Raw genomic sequence first — 23695 nt, forward strand, 5'->3', positions numbered from 1 at the left:
AAAGGTTTTACTGTAATTATATTGCTATACTAAAAAGTAGTTAACTTAATATAAACATATGCATCTGGGTGTGTCTACAATATTCAATGTAGCATGATAATAATGACTAGAACAATGTCAAATGTTTTGTGTGCATACAAAACAGGTATTAAACTTCATACCCCATTGCATTAACAAAATCTATGGTTTTGAGAAATAATTCACCATATAAATTATAATATTTTAAATAATAATAACATAGTGTCATACATAGCATTTTAATATAATTTACCATTGAAGTGATATTTTAAAAAATTATAATACAATAAATAATAAAACAATACAAAAATAATGGTGCTTATCTTATATTCCATTGGGGTGCACAACGAAGTGAAAAAAGAGGCTGGCTCGCGAGGCTAGGTGCACAGTAATGACGTGAAAATTGTGTTTTTAAAACATTTTTGTTGTCTTTTATTTTGAAACTCGGTTGAGAAACTTTACCGGAAGTGAGAGTTTCATTGGGGCTTGCTGCTGCTGCTTACAAGCTGGCCAACAGAATTTCAAAAGCCGTGTCACAAGACATCGCTAGCTAGCGATTGAGCTAGCTGGCTTAGCTACCGTTTCCATCGTCACTTCAAACTCTTCTCGTTAGCGCTGGCTGGCAAAAGGTAGATTTGCATGCTTTCTCATATTTAACATTTTATCCACCTAGCAAAAATATTAGTTTTCAAATAGTAACGTTTCTGTAAAACTAGGCTAGCCATCCTTAATTTGGTTCAGAACATTTAAGATAGCTAGCAAGCAATAATAAAAACGTAAGGACAGCAGTTCCCTTAAGATATTCTCTGAATCTAGCCGTGTCGGCGTAGCTTTAGCTAGTTAGCTAGCTAGTAATGTGTAAATGTCCCGCTACCTGCATGATCTGTGAATAATTTGGGATTTGTCAAATCATTTAGCTAACGTTAGATGGAAATTCTATATATAGTAAGTTGGCACTAACTTGGCTCTGTTTTATAAAATTCGTTTTCAAATGGGTGGTAGGTTCCTAACCTAAACAATTTACCACAAATTGATGTTACACTACTTAACGTTACGATAACGATAGCTTCATTAGCAATGATGAGATCAGTCAGTTTCGTCGTATTTGTTTTTAGTCGACTCTGGGTTAGATACAGTTAGCGGTAATGTGTAACTAGAATAGAATTTTAAATTTGACAGAGCTAACGTTAGCTATCATGGTCATGTAGCTGTCTAGCTAATTAATGTCACTGTGTTGGGAGTCGGCGCATTCACACTTTGTATTACTTCGGTAGCTTCTCACAATCTAATAAAGACATTTCCGCCGCTGTGTTCGCTACTTGAACTGTTTGAGAAATTACAACGGACGAGTATGAGGTCCATTGTGGTGGTTTTGTGGTAGCTATAGCTAGCTCGTGTGGTTTGTGAAATTTGCCAATGTCGGTCAGTAGGTCGCACTGGCAGTCTGTTCTTATCGGAAATGGTAGCATATCTAGACTACTTCAACTGCCGTGGTGTGTGACAAGTTGTAATGAATGCTCACCGCTCGTTGTTGGCTATCAAGCTTTATGCAGCAGTTTGTCCGAGCTCACACAAACGATTACGGGACGGACATTGCCTCGTGTGTCACTGTCACTCGCTCTGCTGCTTGTCTTGAAGAATACTGCCTGATGGTTTTACAATGCCACCCTAAATATGGGGACGGTAGAGTGAAGTTAGATATTTTTGCTATATTAAGGCATTTGGATTTTCGATGATGAATATGATGAGGCAAAAGTACAGGCAATCAGCTTTTATTTCATGGCATTTGCATGCATAGCCTATAGGTTTTACAATTTTTCAGAAACAACTGGTTTTCTGTTGAAGCCCCCATTTGCAGCTGTGCAAAAGTGAGTTAACTGATGACTAAGAGGTTTTTAACTGTTGCTCAAGAGTTTCCATTTGTGTGGATTGTTCACATAAATGCACTGAGTGTCTAGTCTTATCTTGATTCTAGTCTTTGTTTTCATCTGTGGAGATTGTATTTGGTATACATCAGCATGAAAATCAGAACAAATTATGGCTGACAACTCAACTGTAAACTGAGAGGACTGAAGGATTAATTAAGAAGAATAGCAGAGAATATCAAGTACAGCAGTTTGGAGAGTTTTAAAAAAGAAAGAAAGAAACCTGGTGGACTCAGAAGTAAACACCATACAGGTCAGCCGAAGGAGAGATCTGTAAATCCTAAGAGCTGTCAAGAAAAACCCTAAAACACTGGTCAGTGACACCAGCAGTCTTCAGAGGGCAGGGGTGAAAATATCTCAAGCCACCATACAGAGAGGCTTCAAGAACAGAATTACAGTGGGTACACTGCAAGATGCAAACCTCTAATCAGCAGCAAGAATTAGGAGGCCAGATTAAAATTCACCAAAAATTAGAAAGAGACAAACCAGAAGAGATCTGGTTCAGTTTTATGGACAGACAAGACCAAAATAAACCTTTACCAAAATCATGGAAAACCAGAATTGTGGAAAAAAGAAGACTGATGATGCAAATCATCCCCCCTTCATCTGTGAACTATGCAGGAGGTAGTGTCATGGCTTGGGCATGCATGGCTACTTGTGGATCAGGTTCACTTGTCTTTATTGATTATGTAACTGAGGATGGCAGCAGTAGGATTTATTAGAAAGTGTACAGACTGATTTTGTCTGGCTGTATACAAAGAAATCCCTCCAACCTCATCAGCCGGCACTTCATCCTGCAGCAAGGTAATGACCTCAAACTCATTGCCTGTGCAACCAAAATCATTCTTTGGTGGGAAAAGTGGAAATTTCTGCACTGGCCAAGTCGGACACCTGATTTAAATCCAATCAAGCATGCATTCCACTTGCTGAAGAGGAGACTGAAGACAGAAGCCCCCTGAAACAAAGATCATCTGAAAGCAGCTGCAGTGAAGGCCTGGAAAAGCATTTCCAAAGGACATGCCATACATTGGTGATGTCAATGGGTCTTTGACATCATGCAGTTATTGCATTTAAGAGCTATGAAACCAAATATTAGACTTTATTGCTTTCATTTACTTTTAATCAGTTAACTCTTGCACATCTGAAAATGGGGGGACTCAACACAATATCAGCTGTTTCTGTAAAATGGTAAAACATAAGCATGTAAATACAGTACCGTGAAATAAAAGCATACTGTTTGTACTTTCGTCTCATTCATCACTTGATTTCAAATCTAAATGCCTTAGGTAGACATATAGGAAAAATAACAAATTTCTCTCTACCGTTACCATACTTTTGGAGGGTACTGTATATGCTGTCGTAGGCCTAAATTCATTCAGCATTCGTTTAATAGCAATTAAAAGCAATGACATTTTTCCCCACAGTTTGAAAATTCAGCAAACATTCCAACTAATTTGCCAAACCTAGTTTGTGAAGAAAAAGTAAAGCACTGGCATTTAACACTTCTTGTTAATATCCAAATTAAGGACAAATGTTTGATTGAATACAAGCCGTCATCTAAGCGCCATTGTTGCTGTCATATTCAATTGTGTCATTAGCACATTTTTTAAGTAATTTAGCTTATCACCCTAACTCATAAGCTGCCATATTTTTACTTTCAAATTGTCCTTCTGTGGTGTACAATTACAATTGTAATATCTTCAGTTAGATTCGCTATTACTTTTTGTGGTTATGACGTTATCGATATACGCTGTTAGAATGGTCACAAAAGCTAAATATTTAATTCCTTGCGCTTCCAGGGGTCAGGATGGACAATTCAGGGTACTGCAACGAGAGCTTCAACAGCCTGCAGAGTGGCACCAGCGACGAGGACATGGTGGAGATAGCAGGCGCCACTCTCGATTTCTCCAGCACCGATGACGTACCGCCCCTGGACCGGGACTATACCTCAGGTATGAGTAGATATCGTGCGGGGTCAAGGAATGATTTTAGCCAATTAAGTTCATTAGAGTGCATAGTAGTTGTAACCTAACAACCACAATCAGGCTTTACCGGTATCACAGATGTGGTTATCAGCTTGCTAAGTGAACATGGGCTTTTTTAATCAAGCTCTGTGCGCATTCCCTTATGAGCCTAGAGCAGCACTGCATGGACCACCTGCTTGGGCAGCGTATTTCTCACCTGCGGAAGAAAGACCGATATGGAAGGATATATTGGACGGATGCGAAGAACGTAAAACACTCATAATGGTTAGAAGTAACACCATTGCCACAAACAAAGCCAGGGACAAGGGTTGGAAAAGAATTGCTAATAGTGTAAATTTTTACCTGTGACGTGACAGCAGAAGAAAGGCCACAGAGAAATGTTTTCTTTAAAGAGTACTAAACCTCTTCTTTAAGTACAGTGTTTTCATCATTTGTGCCTGTACCACAGATCTTTTGTACCGAGTATCCACGGGGAAACCCGGCCGATTAATTTGGCCTCTAAATAATCTCCACCCTGCAAAAACACCCCCAAGCTCTACAGGAGTTCTACGGGATCCGAGAGAAATTGAGACACCTTTTTCCAAAGAGAAGATTTGTCAAGGGGCGGTGCATTCATATGTTTCAGTCTGATAGCTTGAGCATGACCAGGCTAGCCGTGGAGCATAAGTTTACCATGGCAATATACCCTGATTTAAAGTGAGTCAGCTTCATGATACGAAAAGCCCAGTGTTCAAGTTAGCTTAAGAGCTTTAATTATCTTAAAAGTTAGCTTGTAGTGTTGCATCTTGCTGAGCCCAGCCCCATCATGTGATGATTTGGCTTGACTGAATCGCTCAAGAGCTGTACGTTCCTTTGACTCTGTGGCTAAATAGCATTAAGGAAGTTCAGTGCAAGACTGCTGCACTTAAAATAAAAAAAAATTGTTTGGGTTTAGATATTCCATGATGCTTGTCTAAGTTTCTCATTTAAATGTCTGGTGGTGGACACACCATGTACTGTTCGTGAGACAAAACACTGATATCATAGTCACCTACTTTGTATGTATGTATGTATGTATGTGTGTGTGCGTGTGCCTATTTGTGTGTGTCAGCTTTTCTTGTACAGTGTGTCTGTTGATAAGGAAAAGTAGTGAGTTAATCGAATCACTGTGTTTACACAAAAAGGTAAGTTACTTATATTGGAAAAGAATAGAATTCCTGTCACATGATTGATTTCGGTGTCCTGGGTTTTAACAGATATGTCCATGACATGCAGGAAACACTCTTGGCAATAGTCATCCATCGGAAGGCCACAACGTAGGAACATGAGAATACATAATGACAAGATGATGCGAAAAGGATTTTGGTCTAGCATTACTGTTAACACTTGACCTTGTCAAGACTCTTGTCTTTAGCTGGTGAAAGGTATGGTGCTGTCAGGCAGACCTGAATTAATTGCACCTGAATGTGATCCATGTTTCTGGTTTATCTCAGGGATGAGCTGTCATTCGCGTGAATGGCTCCTGAAACTGGTAATCACTAAACTGTGACCACGGGCCAGTTTAGACTAAAACATTTGCTAATTGACTTTCCTCCTGCTTGGTAATTTACAGATGCTGATTTGACTACAGGAGGTGGCTCAGGCTTGTGTTCTGTATAGAGTGTATGTTTCCCCTCCTGGCTCTTTTCTGCATGGAGGTGTTCTGCAGTTCCTTCAAAGTTTTTGCATTTTATTTTTTGGTTCCTCTGATTCTTATTTACTCAGTGTCCGACCCTAGGTTTTATATTCCTGTCTGGCCTTTTTGAGGGGAGCCAGAAAAAACTCTCATGGCACAGCGGAAAAGCCCATTCAGACTGATAACTCCTCTTTTGCAAACTCTCCAGGGTCGCTGATTAAAGTAAGATAAGCAAAAGCTGTTTGGGTGCTTACATACTGAAAAGAACACCCAACGAACTCAGCTGTTGTGGGTGAAATAGCAACCTCTCTGCAGTGGCCTCCGGTTAAGGTTTAATGGGGCCTCGTGTTTTCAGTGGAGTCCTGGTGTGGGGGGGGGGCGGTGTGTTAGGGTGCATCAGGAGCAGTGAGCAAGCTGCACCACGTGTGTTTGTGTGCACCACTGGACTGCAGAGAGTTGGGCTTCATTAGCATTCTGATGCAGTCGGCACGAGCTGCACTGTAATGAAGACAAGAGGCCGCGAGAGCAAGGAAAGAAGGGTAGGAGATTGACCAGCCGTGCGGCGCGCAGGTGGGGGGTGGCGGTGTGTGTGTGTGTATGGGGGGGGGGGGAGAGAGATGGGAAGATCCCCTGCAGGGGTGGCGAGCTCAGCTACTGGAGAGCCGCAAGGTCTGCTGTGTTCTATTATCTTGATCCCTGAAAACCAGCCACCAGTTTTTATTTGAAGTTTAATTTTTTTAAATATTACTTTGATGTGATTTCTTTTTGTATCTGATTTGTCCTAAAGAAATACCAGGGTGTTCAGTACTAAACTGATAAACGTTTTGGTCAGAGAAATCACTGTTTGTGTTTTTCAACCATCACTGGCAATGGTTGATCCTGGTCCCGGAGAGCCACAGGGTGGCTGGTGTTTGCTTTCAACCGGCAACCAACAATATGGTTAGATATAAGAAACCAGCTGAGGGAATTTACCTGTGTAAGAAACTGCTTAAATATTCTAACAAGTACTGAATAATGACATCCTAGTGGTGCTCCAGGAACATGGTTGGCCATCTCTGGTGTAGACCATTAGAAGTAGGGCTAGCTTAATTCCTGTGGAAGACGAGGCCATTTTTCAGAACTGCCCAGGGACAGTTCTGAAAAATCTCTGACCAAGTTGTTGTACAGTATGCAGGATGAACGCTCCAGCATCCATATTAAATATGATATATTGTGCTCTGTCCCTGTGAAATTCATAGGCCTCTACATACAGTAAAAAATCTGGGGCAATCTGAGATGGATGGGTGAACAGCCATGCTGTAAATTGCATGCTGCCCCTTTTGAGAGAGAAAAGAAAAACAGTCCTTTCAGTTTACCATGTTAAGAGTACATTTTTTTAATCGCCTCAAGTAAAGCCATCTGGCAAATGTTAAAATTGTAATTGTAAATTTGAGTCCCGTGTGCTTGAGCGATTGGATCCCTCTGACCTGGGGCAGGTCATCCTGATCGAAGCCTCCAGAGGGGCTGTTTGTGACACCAGCATAGTCTGGACAGTTCTGTGTGTGGGACATAAAAGTGCCCATGGGGCAAATTGTGTTGGGGTTAAATTAACCAGCCTGCATACTGTGTAAGGTCCTGTTGATGAGATGATGAAATCTATATGAGATGCTCTGAGTGTAAGGGTGGAGGGTACCTATCTGTAGGAGGTAACTGTCATTTGTTGGAATGCAGTTCTTCCCCTTCAGTTCTTTCCTTTCTCTGTTCCTCCTCAGTGCTGTTCTGGTGTGCATGGCAGGGGATCACCTGCAACTCAGGACTCTACAGTGCTCACATTTTAGGAGGATTTGCTCCTGAAACTTGATGTGTACTAACTACAAAAATAATTTGAGAGCACATCGAGTAATTGGGACACATTAGTGTGCTCCTGGTTTTTTTTCTAATCTGGAGCACGTCTGCTCCTTGGAAGAAATGTTAGTGTAGAGCTCTGCGGCTGCAACTGCACGTCCGCCCCCGATAGGAGTGACGTCTCTGAGCACAGACCACGGAAGCTTGGTTTGGGAGCTGGCCGAGACGAAGGGGAAGAAGCCACCGGAAACTGGGGGTGGGTGAAGGAAAGGGATGTGAGGAGTGAGAACCACAGCAATGACAACGCTGTGTTTGTTTTTTTGGAACCCCGCCCCTTTCGCCTGCCTCAGCATGGTTTTCAGTGCCGGTTTTACCTGATGAGGGGGCAGAACCTTTGTTGTCTTGGAGTTCAGCTTCCTCAAACTTTAGAGCATTTAGACTATGCGTTTTTGTTAACACAGTCATTTACTTTTGTGTCTAGTGGCGATGGAATCAGTCAGTTTTCAGGCTATCCAAGTTAATGTAACTGTTAATCTTTCTTGCATTAGCACTGGGGAATCTTAACACCTGCCAAATTCTTTCAGATTTTTGAGGGTTTTAGCATGTGTGGTGTACGCCATTATTCTAAAAGACTGTGCAGCTTACATTTCTACATACCGTGAAATACAGTTGTTGCTAACTACCTTGTCCAAGGGTACAACGCTAGTATACCTCATAGGAGTTGAACCTGTACCTCTGAGTTTCCAGTCCAGTCCCTTTATCGTTGTATTGCTCTACTTGGCTTTGGTGTATGGGGTTCGTTCATGTAGACGTCATTTCTCCACGCCAGCGTCATTTCGCATGGTTGCCCCCTCCTCTCCTGTTGCTCCTCAACCTTGGCTGTGCCCTCAGCCTCAACAGCGCTTGTGCCTCGTTATAAATGTAGTCCTGGGAACCTAAGGCTCACGGAGGTCATCCCGTCTCTGGCGTAAGCGGTCCCCCGCCACGGAAGCAGGGAATGTCGTCAAACATAGGGTCAGAGGTCAGCGTGGGGGTCGCATGACCAAGTCCGGCTCAGTCGGTACTTTCTCAGGCTCTCCCTCCCTCTCCTGAGCACATTTCCCAGATGGAACTGAGAACTTCACCTTCCAGGTACGAGGTGCGGCTCACCATTGTCAAAACCAACAACATGCCGAAACCCTGGTTTTGGAGGGAAGTAGGAAGACAACAGAACCTTTGAGGTCTGAGAATTGTGTTTTTGTATGTGATCTACCCATCTCTCTGTCTCTGGCTCTCTGTCTCTCTGTCTCTCTCTCTCTGCCCCCCTCTCTCTCTCTCTCTGCCCCTCTCTCTGTCTCTCTCTGCCCCTCTCTCTGTCTCTGCCTCTCACCCCCCTCTCTCAGCCTCTCTCTCTCTCTGCCTCTCTATCTCCATCTCTTTCTCTCTCTGCCTCTCTATCTCCATCTCTCTCTACCTTTGCCTCTCTCTCTCACTGTCTCACTCTCACGCTCTCTCCCTTTCTCTCTCTCTCGCTCTACCTCTATCTCTCTCTCTCAGCAGCAGGGGACTGCAGTGGGGAAGCTACATTCAGAAATCACTCAGACTCACTCCCAGCTCTGGCGTCGGTGGCTCGGCTTTCTCTGTTTGTTTTTCTCGTGTCCGTGCAGTAATACGAAGCTTTTAAAAACGAACAGGCTTCGCCGTGTCCCGACGAACGCTACAGCGGTGAAATAGGAGCTCTCTGTATCTCTCTGTATCTCACATTTTGTGTTTGCCTGTATCCGTGTCGTCTCGCTCACTTGGCTGGCGTGCTGCCCTTTGTGTTAAAGGGCTTCGCCGGGGCAGCTGGGATATTGGGTTACAGTAAGCATGACTCAGGGGTACACCACGGCCCTGTTTCCCAGCCCCGGCCTGGCTATCAGATAGACAGACAAATAAACTGATGGGATGCATAAACAGATTTGTTTGTCAGATTTAAGAAAAGATACGGATAGCAAAATATCTTTATAGCAATAAGATCAACAATAAAAGAAGATGATCAGCAATAAAACAAGATGATCAGCAATAAAACATCAAGGTCAACAACTGTAAACATTAAATGGTAAAATCATTTTGGAGAGCACACAATATTTCTCTGGATAACAAAGCAGTTAAGAAGAGGCGTTCTGAAATGAAAATACTGGTAATAATACCTTCTCAGTTGAAAGTCACCTCTGGGTTCAAAAAGTGACTTGTTAATTTCCTAAGAAAAATTAGTTTCCTAAGAACGCTGCTTGGCAATCCGAGAATATTGACCCGCCAAAATCTTTCCTCCCTGTCCTTATAATTGAAATTCCTATTTAATGCGTCAGAAACCATTAAGGGGCATGAGCAAGTACAGTACTGTATAAATAGACACTCTGTAATATAGCAGCCCAAACCCCTGTTACAAACTGGAAACCTCCTGTAGTTGAGGAAAGAAGCCTGGATAGAACGCAGGAGCTGAGTATCTGGCGTGTCTACAGAATCTGTGCTTTTTACCCGTGCGTTGGCAGGAGTTTTGGTGAGGGCAAAGGGCCGGGCTTCCGTCCGGCAGCCTCAGGCCCCAGTGAGTTTTTATCACCTCGCCTCACCTCACGCCATTTGGCCATAAAGCTCCGCGGTGCATGCAGCTCCCTTTAAAATGCGCACCGGAGAGCGAGGGTCACGAGGCACACCGTCGGCCAGCTGAGTTCCTCCAGCAGGCTTTGCGTTTTTCATAAGAACAGCGCTTTTGGGTCTGGGCGTGTATAACCCAGCCCGAGCTCCCAGTTGCGCAAGCCACTGCTTCCTTATCACAACAGCTCACTGCCTGGTAATCTGTTAATATGTCAGCATTTAACATCTGACATAAAATGGCTGATTTAAAGTACTGTGATTTAATGTGTTTGTTAAAGCTTGGCTTTAGCAAATGTCACGTTCCAAATGTAAATGCTCTAATGTCGCAAATACTCTTTGAATTTTATTGGCAGCAGGCACCATACAAAGGGGCTTGTGTTGCTTGCAGGGTTTGTGTTGTCTTGTCTCTTGTTTTAATTTGATTGGCATAGCAGCCCTGCTTCTCCTCAGTAAAACCAGTCTGACCTGCCTGACTCATACCCGGAATTTTCTCACCTGCTTTCATTTCTGACAAAGTGTCTTTCTTTCCCCCAGTGACAGGTCAGATTTTGATGATTTAAACACTTGCATTTTCCTTGACCAACCGGAAACCTAAATTAAGGTTGCACACTTCCTGATTCAGATTCCCCATTTATTAATAAGGAAACAATATAAAGCACACAGACACATGCATCGAGGGAAATTCCAGCCTGTCTTTTTATTTTTTATACTCCTACTCCAGTTAAGCACTGCTATAAAATGAGATTGAGGTCACTGAAATTTAATGTGGGGGTGTGTCAAATTCTTGTTAAAAACAGTACAGTGCGTGATCTTATTTTGCATAGAAGTTTGCTTGAATTGTTCCCTCTGCTCGTTAGCAACCGTTTAAGGCATGCTGCGCGCTTATCAGGTTTGCATGCTACATGCCGATATACTGCAGTAAAATAGGGTCGCCAAGGACGCGTGTGCTGTCTGCTGTGCCCATGACCGTATCAGACATTTTCAGCTTGGATAAGTGAATGGGCTAATGAAATAATTAAGAGCAGACTTTGGCACAAAATCCCACAGCATCTGGGCCCTCGTGGTGCGCCCCTGCTGTGCGCTGCGTAGGCGCGTATTTAGGCCAACCGTGTGCGTGTGCAGCCCTGCGGTTTCCTGCAGGAATGCGATCTCAGCATGCGGCTCCCCCCAGCTGGGCTGAAGTGGGTGGGGCTTCAGGGGCTCACTCGCCTGAGTTACTATCTCTCATGAGCTGGTTTTACTTTGTTGTTTCTTGACCGAGTCTTTGATTCAAGAGGCTTTGGTTATTATTACCTCACACACTCATATACAAATGCATTTGTTTTTCCAACTTTCATGGCATTGATTGATGCAGGCGGAGGTGGTTTACATCTCGGTGGACTGCCTTGAATAAGGTGTCGTGTGATTGGTGCTGGTCCTCTCTCGGCTGAGGCGGACACTCAGGGCTTTGGTTTTGCCCATTCTATTAAAGTGTTGGCAGCAGCGCATAAAAAGATTTTATGATGTCCACACAAGGAGGGTTCTTGGAAAGGTTCAGTGTGGGGGTGTCTGTTTATTTTTCTGCGGAATGTCTCGCATCTCCTGAATTGTTTGTGGTGCAAAGACCAGAAATAAGCTGCGGTATCAGCAGCATGATCAAAGTCCCCTCCTGCAATATTCCTGCCATTTCCTGTTTGGGTTGATGTTTAGTCTCTGAGGCTGTTATTAGGTCCGGTTCCCCAGCATTGTGTTTGTGTAATGTTATTTAACGCGTCAGGAATGCTTTAGTTGTTTCGTTTTGGCTCTTGAAGCGGTATTGTGTTCAAGCCTACCCAGATTACTGTGCGCGCTCTTTTTGGTTTGCATTTGCAGAGTAAACGTCATTGTTTGAGTTTTGGCGATATTTTACAGGGATCATGCAGCACATCTTGTTTTGATATTCTTGCATTCTTTTTATTGTGAATAAATGACTAAGCATTCAGAAAAGTAGTGTTTTTCGGACTTATAGAACATAAGTGCTTCACAACAAGAACTGGCAGTCCAGTCGGTCTTGGCTTGTTGTTTAGCATTATCGTGCGTACGTTAGTGTTTGTTCATGCGTTTATGCATGTATGCATGTGTGTGACTTAATCCTTGTCGTCGTCCCCCCCCCCCCCCCCCCCCGTCACAGGCTACGGTACCCATGGCAGCGGGGGGGACATGCTGAACGGAGGGACCAGGCTAATGGACCTGCTGGAGGAGGCGGCCCCAGGAGTGGGCACATATGAGGACTTCAACACCATCGACTGGGTCCGCGAGAAGTCCAAGGACCGCGACCGCCACAGAGAGGTGCGCCGGTCGCCACGGTTACCGGACACGGGCGTCGCCTCCGTCTCCTCCTGTCTGTCGCTTATTGCCTCAAAGGCCACGGTTTATAAACGTGTTTCACAGATGCGCTGGTCATGTCAGCTCAGTACACATCTTTAGTTGTTTTTTTTTTTATTGTTCCTCACTTGTCTTTTCTGAGTAAAATGATCTGTCTCTTAGTATTTTCGTCAACCAGCGAGATATCGTATTACGCACACCGCGCGGATGTCGTTCTCCTTGTTTTCAGAATGCTCTGCTCTCCGTCTGTCTCATCTCTGTCTCATCGCCGTCTGGTCACCGTCTCATCGCCGTCTCGTCTGTGTTTGTGTGCAGATTGCCAGTAAAAGCAAAGAGTCGACGTGGGCTCTGCTCCACAGTGTCAGCGATGCCTTCTCCGGCTGGCTTCTCATGCTCCTCATTGGCCTTATGGCTGGTCAGTAGGGAAGGCCCCACCCCCTGCCGCTGTCACTCATTACAGGGCCGTCTGGGGAGGGGAGGGAGGAACTCAATTGTACATAATGTACTTTTTCATACATACAAGTCACTCGATCACTACACTGATACAATGTGATAGTCATCCAAATTCACTTGGATTTGATTACATAAATGTCCAATGGAAGAGTGATCTAATTGTGGGATGAATCATTTACACCGACAAAAAACGGAATGTCCCCAAATTATCTGTGTAACCCGCTTGGTCTTTTTCGCATACATTTTTTGATTTGTCAGAGAGGCCAAGGGTGTGGCTTTAAATTGGTCCACATATTGGTCAGAAATGAGTGTGTTTGTGGGTTTCAACCATCATTACCAGAGGTGGCCAGCCCTGGTCCTGGAGAGCCATGTGGTCTGCTGGTTTTAGTTTTTTCCTTAAAATAAGCAACCAATGCAGACCCGAAGGAGCCAACAGAGGCAATTTATCAGTGTAATCAACTGATCAATAAAGTTCTGGGTTACAAAGATAGCCATTTGACCCTGCGGCTCTCCTGGACTGTAGTTGGAGACCCCTAATTATTACGGGTTAGGCTTGTAGATCTTTCATTTTCCCAAATTAAATTTATGCAGTTCGCTGTCAGATTTTTTCCTTTTTTCCCCCTACACTGAACATATTCAAATTTTTCATAGAGCCCTATTAAATTGATAAACACCTTGTCCGGATAAATCAGTGTGTCTGGACTTTAAGCATCGTCACGGGCGTCTGACATTATCTGTGACGGTACTGTCGCACAGGGGCCCTGGCCGGAGGCATCGACATCTCGGCCCACTGGATGACGGACCTGAAGGAGGGCGTGTGTCTGAACGGCTTCTGGTTCAACCACGAGCACTGCTGCTGGAACTCCAACGAGACCACCTTCCAGGAGCGCGACAAGTGCCCGCAGTGGAAGAGCTGGGCGGAGCTCATCATCGGAACCACGGAGGTGAATCCGTCGATCTCAGCAGTTCATCACTCCACTTCATTGCTTGTTTATTGCTGCTCATGTCTATTAAATTCGACCTCAGCCCCCATTGCTTGAAAATGTGACGTAGCCTGACTTTATCGTATTCCGCTTTAAAGTGGCAGTGGAAATTTTAAAGGGCGTAGAAGGCCCTCTTCTGGTGAGTTACTGCAGTTACAGTTTGAGTGCTTTAGCAATGATTATATGTTTATTTTTTTAATTAAAGCTACAGACCCAAAATAAAAGGGAAAAATTACTGTTAAAAAAAAAAAATGTTTTTATATAATGGTGTGATTTTTACGATTCTGTTTGTGTCCTGCAGGGGGCGTTTGCATACATCGTGAATTACTTGATGTACGTTTGCTGGGCACTGCTCTTCTCCTTCCTGGCGGTGTCCCTGGTCAGGTCTTTCGCTCCCTATGCGTGTGGTTCTGGTATCCCTGAGGTAGGACCTGCGTGTCTAACCCCAGTCTAACCTAACCCTAGCCTAACTCAAGCCTTAAAGTGTGGGTCCCTGGCAATGCTGCACTCCCAGCCTGTAAATTGAATAACTATTGACTGCTGATCCACTCTGAAACTGTGGACAGAAACGAGCTCCACAGGAAACAGCTGAATGTCAGTGCTTATTAAGGGGGTGTTAAAGCTTTACAGTGCCTTAGTGTGAACCTGAAGTTTACTGGTGTTTGCCTGCTCACCCCCCCCCCCCCCCAGATTAAGACCATCCTGAGCGGGTTCATCATCCGCGGCTACCTGGGCAAGTGGACCCTGGTGATAAAGACCATCACCCTGGTGCTGGCCGTGTCGTCCGGGCTCAGCCTGGGCAAGGAGGGCCCGCTGGTGCACGTGGCCTGTTGCTGCGGCAACATCCTCTGCCACCTCTTCACCAAATACCGCAAGAACGAGGCCAAGCGCAGAGAGGTCAGTCTGCAATGGAAATACAAGTGTTAGCATATTCAGCAGACTTGTATACTTATATAAACACCGTACCATTATTGCCAGACGTGGTGATTTGCCCTGCACAGACTGTGGCATAACGCATGTGCGGGTTTGCTATGTGGCAGATTTTAAAGGAGCTATTGATGAGACACCCTTTACTGTGTGTGCATTGATGGAGCACCCTTTACTGTGTGTGCATTGATGGAGCACCCTTTACTGTGTGTGCATGGATGGAGCACCCTTTACTGTGTGTGCATGGATGGAGCACCGTGCGTGCGCGTCTGTATAGAACGTGGGTGTGGTCTGGTCTCGGTCCGCTGACCCGGTGGGCGTGTCTCTCTCAGGTCCTCTCTGCTGCGGCCGCAGTGGGCGTGTCCGTGGCTTTCGGAGCTCCCATTGGAGGGGTGCTCTTCAGTCTGGAGGAGGTGAGTGTTAGCAGCTGGAGCCTGTCTGTGTCCCCTTTCACAAGCCTTTGAAAAAATATCATATTGTATTGCTTTTAACTGTGTATAACCCTTTACCCTTGTTGGGTTTAGTTGGTTCTCTTCCTCCGTTTTATTGTTTTTAAATTATTACTTTCTGATTCACTGTGCCTCTCTGCAAAAATTATCAGTTCTATCTGCACCTCTGCCTTTTGCTCTGTGGACATATTTTAGAATCATATTTCACTTTTCATTCTTTTAAATGTCTTTAAAGTACTTTAAAGTCCTCTGTAAAGAATTTTGGCCCACCAGTGTTTTTTATGAAATGAATTATTGCTCTGTCCAATCAGATTGCGTAAGGTTAAATCTGAGAATCGTTCCTCCTTATGGCAGGTGAGTTATTACTTTCCGCTGAAGACGCTGTGGCGGTCCTTTTTCGCCGCCCTGGTGGCGGCTTTCACGCTGCGCTCCATCAACCCGTTCGGGAACAGCCGGCTGGTGCTGTTCTACGTGGAGTTCCACAGCCCCTGGCACCTGCTGGAGCTGGTGCCCTTCATCCTGCTGGGCATCTTCGGGGGCATCTGGGGCGCCCTGTTCATCCGCGCCAACATCGCCTGGTGCCGCTGCCGCAAGACCACGCGCCTGGGCCACTACCCGGTGCTGGAGGTGCTGGTGGTCACCGCGGTGACGGCCGTGCTGGCCTTCCCCAACGACTACACGCGCACCAGCGGCAGCGAGCTGATCTCGGAGCTCTTCAACGACTGCGGCCTGCTGGACTCGTCCAAGCTGTGCGACTACATCAACGTCAACGCCAGCAAGAGCAGCAACGAGCTGCCCGACCGCCCCGCCGGGCACAACGTCTATACCGCCATGTGGCAGCTCTCCCTCGCCCTGATCTTCAAAATGCTCATCACCGTGGTCACCTTCGGCATGAAGGTAATCCAGCCCTGATTCATACACACCTGGCTCTCACTGGTAGCACAGTATAAGGGGGTTATGGTATAGCATTCAGGTCTGTGGTGGGGAGAGTGCTTGAACCTGGGTCTCCAAATATGGTTGTGTGACATATCAGCACAGTGGTGCCCCAGAGATCAAATTGGTTAACAAAATACCCAGTCAGGACCAGGAAGTCCCTCATATGTTCATCGCTATAAACTATTGTGGAACAAGAACTGCATTTGATTACAGTGAACTATTCTGAACCAGGAAATGCCTAATTGTTTTATCTCTAAGCTAGAGCATAGAGCAGGAAGTGCCTAATTAATTGCAGTTAACTGAATATTGTTTTTTAATGCTGCCTTCCTTGAAGGCAAGAAAAATTAGGCCTTTTGATCAAAGATGTTTTTTTGTTATTCAAATGGCCTTTCAAGTCAGTCGTGATCCTTTTGAGGATTGTGAGCGATGAACAGTCCACATTCTCAGGATGCACATATGCTTTATATTCTTTTTGCATTGCTCCACTACGCAGTCAGTTCTCACCGTCTCTGTCGTGCTTCTCTCCTCATCCCTTGTTCTTCTCCTCCCCCTCCCGCAGGTCCCGTCGGGTCTGTTCATCCCCAGCATGGCGGTGGGGGCGATAGCGGGCAGGCTGCTGGGGGTGGGCATGGAGCAGCTGGCGTACCACCACCACGACTGGGCCGTGTTCCGGGGCTGGTGCTCCCCCGGGGCGGACTGCATCACCCCGGGGCTCTACGCCATGGTGGGCGCGGCCGCCTGCCTGGGTAAGGCTCCCCCCCCCCCCGGCGTCTCCTGCGTAAGGGGCCAACGGGGTGTCGCTTTAAGCCAATAAGCATCGTCTTTCTTTCCTTGATTTCTTTATGGCTTTGCAGTTAATTGCTTTAGGAACGGATGGTTTGAATCGATTGTTTGGCGGGCGCGGCAATAAATCTTATGAACGGGCAAGGCAGGCAACTGGCTGGGGTCCTGGCCATTGGGGGACCCATGAGTTTTAGGAGTTTTGGGTAACATTGTGACAGTGTAAGTTAGTCAGAAGCCCCCCCCCCCCCCCCCAGTATTCAGAATTACCTGTTGGCCAATTCCTGAAAATTGAGTTCTATTCAAGACCAGTGTAACGGTGTCTGTGTTATTCTCGTGGTGCAGCTGTGTGTGACTGATGGTTCTGCTGTAGCGTTTCTAGCCTCTCCCCTCAGCGCCATTAGTTACCGTCGCCACAGTCTGTGTTCTTGAACCTTCCGTGGCGGTTTTGCAGGCGGGGTGACGCGGATGACCGTGTCGCTGGTGGTCATCATGTTCGAGCTGACGGGCGGGCTGGAGTACATCGTGCCGCTGATGGCGGCGGCCATGACCAGCAAGTGGGTGGCGGACGCGCTGGGCCGCGAGGGCATCTACGAGGCGCACATCCGGCTCAACGGCTACCCCTTCCTGGAGGCCAAGGAGGAGTTCAGCCACAAGACGCTGGCCATGGACGTGATGCGGCCGCGGCGCAGCGACCCGCCGCTCTCCGTGCTGACGCAGGACAGCCTGACGGTGGAGGACGTGGAGACGCTCATCGCCGAGACCACCTACAGCGGCTTCCCCGTGGTGGTCTCCCACGAGTCCCAGCGCCTGGTGGGCTTCGTGCTGCGCAGAGACCTCATCATCTCCATAGGTGAGCTGAGGGAGTGATATGAGTGATTCATCTGAGTTAGTGAGCTGAGTGATTCAGCAGAGTGAGTGATATGAGTGATTCATCTGAGTTAGTGAGCTGAGTGATTCAGCAGAGTGAGTGATATGAGTGATTCATCTGAGTTAGTGAGCTGGGTGATTCAGCTGAGTGAGTTTAGAATGTGAGTTGAGTGAGGTAGTTAGTTTTCTGTTTATCCATATTTGTGTGTGAATGAGTTAAAGAATGTTCCATTGCATTTTTTAGGATGGTTGTGTTGTGTTTGGTTATGTTGGGGTGTTGGGGAGTGTGCGTTGGTTGGCGTCTTTGAAACAGTCATATTTTGTGGGCATTTGTTGCATTTTTTGGGGGAGTGTGTAACTGATAATCCTGTCTGTTGTCCCAACCCCCACCCTCCCTTAGAAAACGCACGCATGCGTCAGGATGGGATCGTCAGCACCTCCCGCATCTTCTTCACCGAGTACATGCCCCCCCAGCCGCCCGAAAGCCCCGCCCCCCTCAAACTGCGGGGCATCATGGACCTCAGCCCCTTCACGGTCACCGACCACACCGCCATGGAGATCGTGGTGGACATCTTCCGCAAGCTGGGCCTTCGCCAGTGCCTGGTCACTCACAACGGGTGAGCTGGGGCGGGGGCAGGGGAGGGTGGGAGGGGGGGTGTCTGTGTTTCTCTGTTCAGTAGGTTTTTTTGGAATGTTTTTCCTAAATTCTGAATGCTCTAGAACTCCATTGCTTTCACTTAGCAGTGGTGATTGTTACATCATCATTAGAATGTACAGTTAATAACATTCTAATCACGTTTGTGATCTTATAAGGCTTAATGGGTTAAGTAAGAAGGAGTACTGGGAGTACAGAGGGCTAGGGGGAAACCACACTATTCTAGATGGAAATACTACAAGAAAAATAACCTTGTAATGAGACTATTCATGGTAAGTGAATGATTTACAAGATTAGATTCATGTTTATTTAGGTGTACTGTTGGATGTGGCTGAAGTTTTTTGTATTTTTTCAGACCTGATTTTCATCTTCAATCATCTTTTATTTTCATTTTTTTTTCTTATGAAGAAAATGGTCTCGCTAAGCATGAACACATGTGGTGTGGAAAATGAAAGCCATTTCCAAAATGTGGCTTCTCTTATATTTTCATTTTGTGATCTTTGAGGATAATTGAACGGGAGACGCTGGGTTCGTCTAGTTACGCGTGTTTACGCGTATTTCTCTGACCGTTCGTTTTCGGTCTGTTCTGCCTGTGCCGACAGAGCGACTCTTGTGGTCTTCACTGACCTTGGATCAGAGCCAGACGCTGTCTCGTGTACATGTGCCTGCATATGGTTTGAAGCAGCGCATCATATTGGGTTGTACGGTTGCCGTATTTGATGACTGTTTGAGTTCTTGCCAGTATCATGCTGACACCTCCCCCTCTCCGATTCTCTTTCTGTTTTCTTGCAGGCGTTTGTTAGGAATCATCACCAAGAAGGACATACTGAAACACATGGCTCAGATGGCCAATCGGGACCCTGATTCCATCCTCTTTAACTGATCCCCCCCCCCCTCCATTCGGGACATCCCATTGTCAGCTGCCCCCCACCCCCGGGATGTTTAGATATTTATTTCACCTTCAGACCCGCCCACAGAATTGCACTATTTTCATTACTGGGAGGGGCGAAGATTTGGGGAGGAGCAGGGGTGTCTGACAGCAGCGTTACTGAGGAGGAGGTGGAGAGTGGTCTACCCCCCCAGAACCCCCATCTGTGGAGCCAGCTTGCGTTGGGCCTCCCTGGTTCGCTGGGAGGAACGGTGAGGGGGTTCTGAAGCTGGAAAGGGGGTAACAAAGAACTTTTTTTTTTGTTGCAAAAATACATATCACCACCACGAGAGCTGTGATTTGATACTAATGTGTGCGTCGACAAATCTGTTACTGCTTGACATGCGCCAACTCTTCAGGGAATCACGACCCCGGCTTTCTGCTGCATACTGGGAACCGGTCCGGCCTCCCACTGATTCTCAATGCTGCATTCTGGAGGCAAAAAAACTCCACAGTCCTGTTTAATGTTTCATCCATTTCTCCTTAGTTAACAAAGTTCCTCCCTTTATTGTCATCCGAAGCCGGCGCTTTTACACATTAATGAAGACCCCTATAAAGCTGTGCTGACAGGCATTGCAAAGACACCATCAAGATCAGATTGGCTCTTTGGATGGTTGAAATCTACTGGTGAACAATTAGGCATGATTTAAAGGCCGTAAAGATAAAACAAATCTGAATCTTAAGGTACAAGTCTTAAAGAACTCTCCGTTTTGGAGAAATGGCTTAAATGACCCCACATGAGCTTTGGCATCACGTGACCTTTGAGGCCTTGGCATGTTTCTTTCATGAAGTTTCTGAAATGCTCATGTTACAAGTGACACTGTAATGAGATTGACATCTGGGTTGATAATGATGTGCGATACAAGGAATCACTTTACAGCGTGTAGCTATAATGAATGAAAACCAAAGTTTTGGTTTGCTAATTTTTTGTTTTTTTATTTATTTTGCCACGTTAAAGAAACATTTCAATTTGGGATGCATCTATCCAGCTGTTGACACTCCGTATTTCACTGGCTGCTGTCTCCATGGAGACCAGCCTGGCTTCCGTCCCACAGCCAGTGTTAGCGTCAGCCCACTTCCATTTGCGGGGACCTCGAAATCCCGCTGTAGTCGACTGGAAATTCCATTAAGCCTGGTGAGAGTTTGTAGACAAAATGTACTGTGTAGTTTGTGTGAGACTTCAACAGTACTCTTCCATTTGCGACGTCCCACTTCCAGCTGAATTGTGGGATATTGCTGTGGCACATTTAGCTAAATTGGCTAGATTTGTGGGATATTTCTGTGGGATTCATAGCTAAACTGGCAAAAAAAAAAGTAATTGCATAATGGCTGCTATTTCAGCTTGTTCTCTAATGAACTTATTCCAGACGCTGAAGTGGAAGTGCAGTTGATTTTACTCTGCAGTAAGGGAAAAGCATGACTCCAGCTTAAGTAGCGCTGGTCATTTCCAGTCCTAGTAGGCTGCAGGGTTGTCCGCTTTCCTTTGGTCGTGCACCTGGGTGAGAAATCCAGTCGGACTCAGAGGTTGATCTCCGGTCTGTAAATGTGTACGAGCGTACCGATGGTGGTGCTCTGTTTCTCTGGCATGATGAAGGACACAAACTATTTGATTGTTACTGTGGACAGCACTTTCACTTCCCACTGCAGTTTTGCACTTATGATCCATTCAGTAACTGCCGCTTCCTGCAAATGCCTGCCAGCCTTCAGCCACGGCCACTGGGTTGCAGTTCTCCTCTCTGGCCACTAGGCAGTGCTGTTGCTCATCTGTTAGTTTCTTCAAAGATGGTGATTGTTCAAGCTGAGTCACCGCTGCTTGAGTTTTAGTTTTGGCACTGGTTGTAGCTCGTGTCTGAGACTGTGTAGAGAGCAGATGTCTTTAAGGAGAAAAAAATGTATGCAAAATCATTCTGTGAATAATCACCTCTTTGGGAGCAAGCAGAATATTACAAATCCCATGTTCTGATATTGTAGATTGGTGGGGGAAAAAAAGGGATTTAGTCACGCAGTTTTCCCTCCATGTATTCACCGTCTCTGCTCCCGAGTGCTACTGTCACTGCCTGCGTCGGACATCTTGTTCATGTTCTGAGGTGAATGTGGACAGGAGGTCAACGTTACAGCCGCGAAGCTCCACTTTCATGCGTTTGGTCACTTTCGAAGCCACATCGCTTCATGTACTGCACTTCCCTTGTCCAACACGATTCCCATAATCATTGATCCACAGCCCACCCCTTTTAAATTATGTCTACAGGCAGCCCTTCTCATCTTTGTCTTTGGTGCAGGGGCAAGACAACCCAGATGTGAGGTAATGCAACCTCAACAAAACCATTTGGAAAAAGCAAGTGTAGTAAAATAAAAATCCAGGAGAGACTCCGTGACTATAATGTCTCGTCAAATTAAATTTCTTCCTCCGTGCTGTAAGCCCCTCCCCCTCCCTCCCTCCCTCCCTGTGTTTTAAAAAGCATTTAAGGGGTTTTGAGGGAGGCAGCGACTGGACTGTGCGTCAGGCCTTTTCTCTAATCCCAGGAGCCTGGGCGGCCTGGCTCCAGGGCCTATTGTTTGGGCTGATGGCGGCTTCAGCGGCCCGCTGGCTGCCAGGATGTTTTCAGCCCGTTTCCTCCACCGGGCCCCGTTCGCCGCGAGGCCGGCTCCCACTCTTGGAAAGTCGACTTCCTGTCTCTTTTTTCAAAGGGCGACAAAAAGAAATAAATAAGTGAGAGACTGTGGCGATGTAGACAGAAAAGCACTGTTGATGCAGACTTAAGCGGTGGAGGTGGTAGGAGGGAGAGGGCGCATTAAGCCCTGGTCACACCATGAGAAAGTGTCCCCGGGGGAGGAGGGAGGTTAACCAAACACCCACGGTGGGGCCGCACACCCGTCTGCGTCCAGGCCGGCTTCTCAGACACGGCCGGCGTGCGGCCAGAGATTCTGCCGGCTAACCAGATACTCCACTCCCGATCTCTTCTTCTGTGTTACGCTATGGGATAGAATGTTAAACGGTACTGCGTCGTACTTGGTCACGACCCTTTCATGAAGGTTCATCAGTTTCACCAGGTTGGAATGTTTCTGCATCAGCAGTAGGGAGGCTGAGTGTTCAGGGTGAAGAAAGTGGAGCAGAGTATCTTTTTAGTCAGTAGATTCTGTAGCATGGCTCTGTATTGCAGTAGTTAATGTCACTGCCTCTGGTCCCTGTTGCCATGATGGAGTCACAGAGGGGACTCGAACTCTGAACTCCCCAGTCTCAGTAGCACGGAACTCTGGGTATTGCTGTTCAGAGAAGTGTTAAAACATATAGCAGTTGTGATACACTAAAAAGCGCTCCATACATAATATGTCCTTGTCTGTCTGTTATTTTATTTCAATTTTTTTCTGGAGATATTTCCATAACATAACATTGGCTTACAATGGAATGTGTATTTATTTTGTACTTGTACATACGAGAAAATGAGATCTGACGTTGTTTGTATCATTTTCTGATTGCATATGAATGCAACCACAAAGCATGAATGAGACTGATCAAAATAATTTATTCCCAGAATCAACTCACATTTACTATAAATTAAAAAAGTGAAACTTACGAGGAGAAGACGTATTTATTCTTTGTGTGTTTGTGCGTGTGTAGACTTGTTGAATCAGCAATGGGGAAAAATCTGCCACGCGAGTTCAAAAGCACATGTGAAGACAACTGAAACAAATTAAAAGGAAATCCCAGTCATTTGATTGGAAACAATGGTTTGGCAATGCCATTGTTCGTGTCACCCCCCCCCCCCTTCCAGAACAGAGACTGTAGAAATGAGCAGCCCACCAATCCTGGCTGACTTCACTCGGCTACACAAGAGCTCTGGTTTGTCTGCATTACACACTTTGAGCTTAAAATGCTGTATAACTGCAGATTTTCTTATAAGGTGAAACTGTCCTGTGGAAAATTGACAGGAAGCAGCGTTACCAACTTAGTGAATTACCAGATCGCTAGGGGACCACATTAACACCCTTTTTCTTTATTTATCTTTGTTGTCAAAGCACTGCTGTTTTTATTATTTACCTAAAGATGTGTTTTTACTTTTACTTCCAATTTGAGTCATTTAACTTTCTACCCTTATACTCCATATTAATGCCCATAATTTTGGATGAGATGTTTGACATCAGGTGTCCACATACTTTTGTCCATGTAGTGTATAAACACACACATATATCAAGAACAAGTTTTAAAAAATAGGTTAACTTTAAAAACATTTTTTTTAATTGCTCAGTGTTCTGCTCAGACTTGATCATGGTGATGCCTGTGTGCACATTATGAAGTATTGACACCAGTATGTCTTCTGGAGACTTTGGTGATTAATCAGCCAAAAAAA

General features: G+C 45.7%; 1 protein-coding gene across 2 annotated transcripts; it reads left to right on the top strand.

The window, feature by feature from the left end:
• The first annotated feature begins 514 nt into the window (after positions 1-514).
• On the top strand, positions 515-22920 carry LOC118222840 (H(+)/Cl(-) exchange transporter 5). 2 transcript variants are annotated; one of them, XM_035408730.1, is made up of 13 exons: positions 515-647; positions 3743-3895; positions 12172-12329; positions 12681-12780; positions 13575-13762; positions 14103-14225; positions 14492-14698; positions 15061-15141; positions 15532-16074; positions 16673-16859; positions 17348-17746; positions 18164-18380; positions 19211-22920. In XM_035408730.1, exons 2-13 carry the CDS (start codon positions 3751-3753, stop codon positions 19299-19301), a joined length of 2439 nt encoding a protein of 812 aa, XP_035264621.1. In that variant the 5' UTR covers positions 515-647; positions 3743-3750; the 3' UTR covers positions 19302-22920. The 2 variants fall into 2 exon arrangements, with proteins under 2 accessions (XP_035264621.1, XP_035264622.1); XM_035408731.1 differs by lacking the exons at positions 515-647; positions 3743-3895; positions 12681-12780 and having other exon boundaries at positions 12195-12329.
• The last annotated feature ends 775 nt before the right edge of the window (positions 22921-23695 follow it).

Source organism: Anguilla anguilla, chromosome 3 (assembly GCF_013347855.1).
Source record: "Anguilla anguilla isolate fAngAng1 chromosome 3, fAngAng1.pri, whole genome shotgun sequence".
Classification (NCBI taxonomy): domain Eukaryota; kingdom Metazoa; phylum Chordata; class Actinopteri; order Anguilliformes; family Anguillidae; genus Anguilla; species Anguilla anguilla.

Bases quoted from the DNA above. Each gene is read 5' to 3' on its own strand.
- LOC118222840 (XM_035408730.1), top strand. From the start codon at position 3,751: ATGGACAATTCAGGGTACTGCAACGAGAGCTTCAACAGCCTGCAGAGT. The intron at 3,896-12,171 runs GTATGAGTAGAT...CCCCCGTCACAG, and splicing joins GGACCGGGACTATACCTCAG to GCTACGGTACCCATGGCAGC. The intron at 18,381-19,210 runs GTGAGCTGGGGC...GTTTTCTTGCAG, and splicing joins TGCCTGGTCACTCACAACGG to GCGTTTGTTAGGAATCATCA.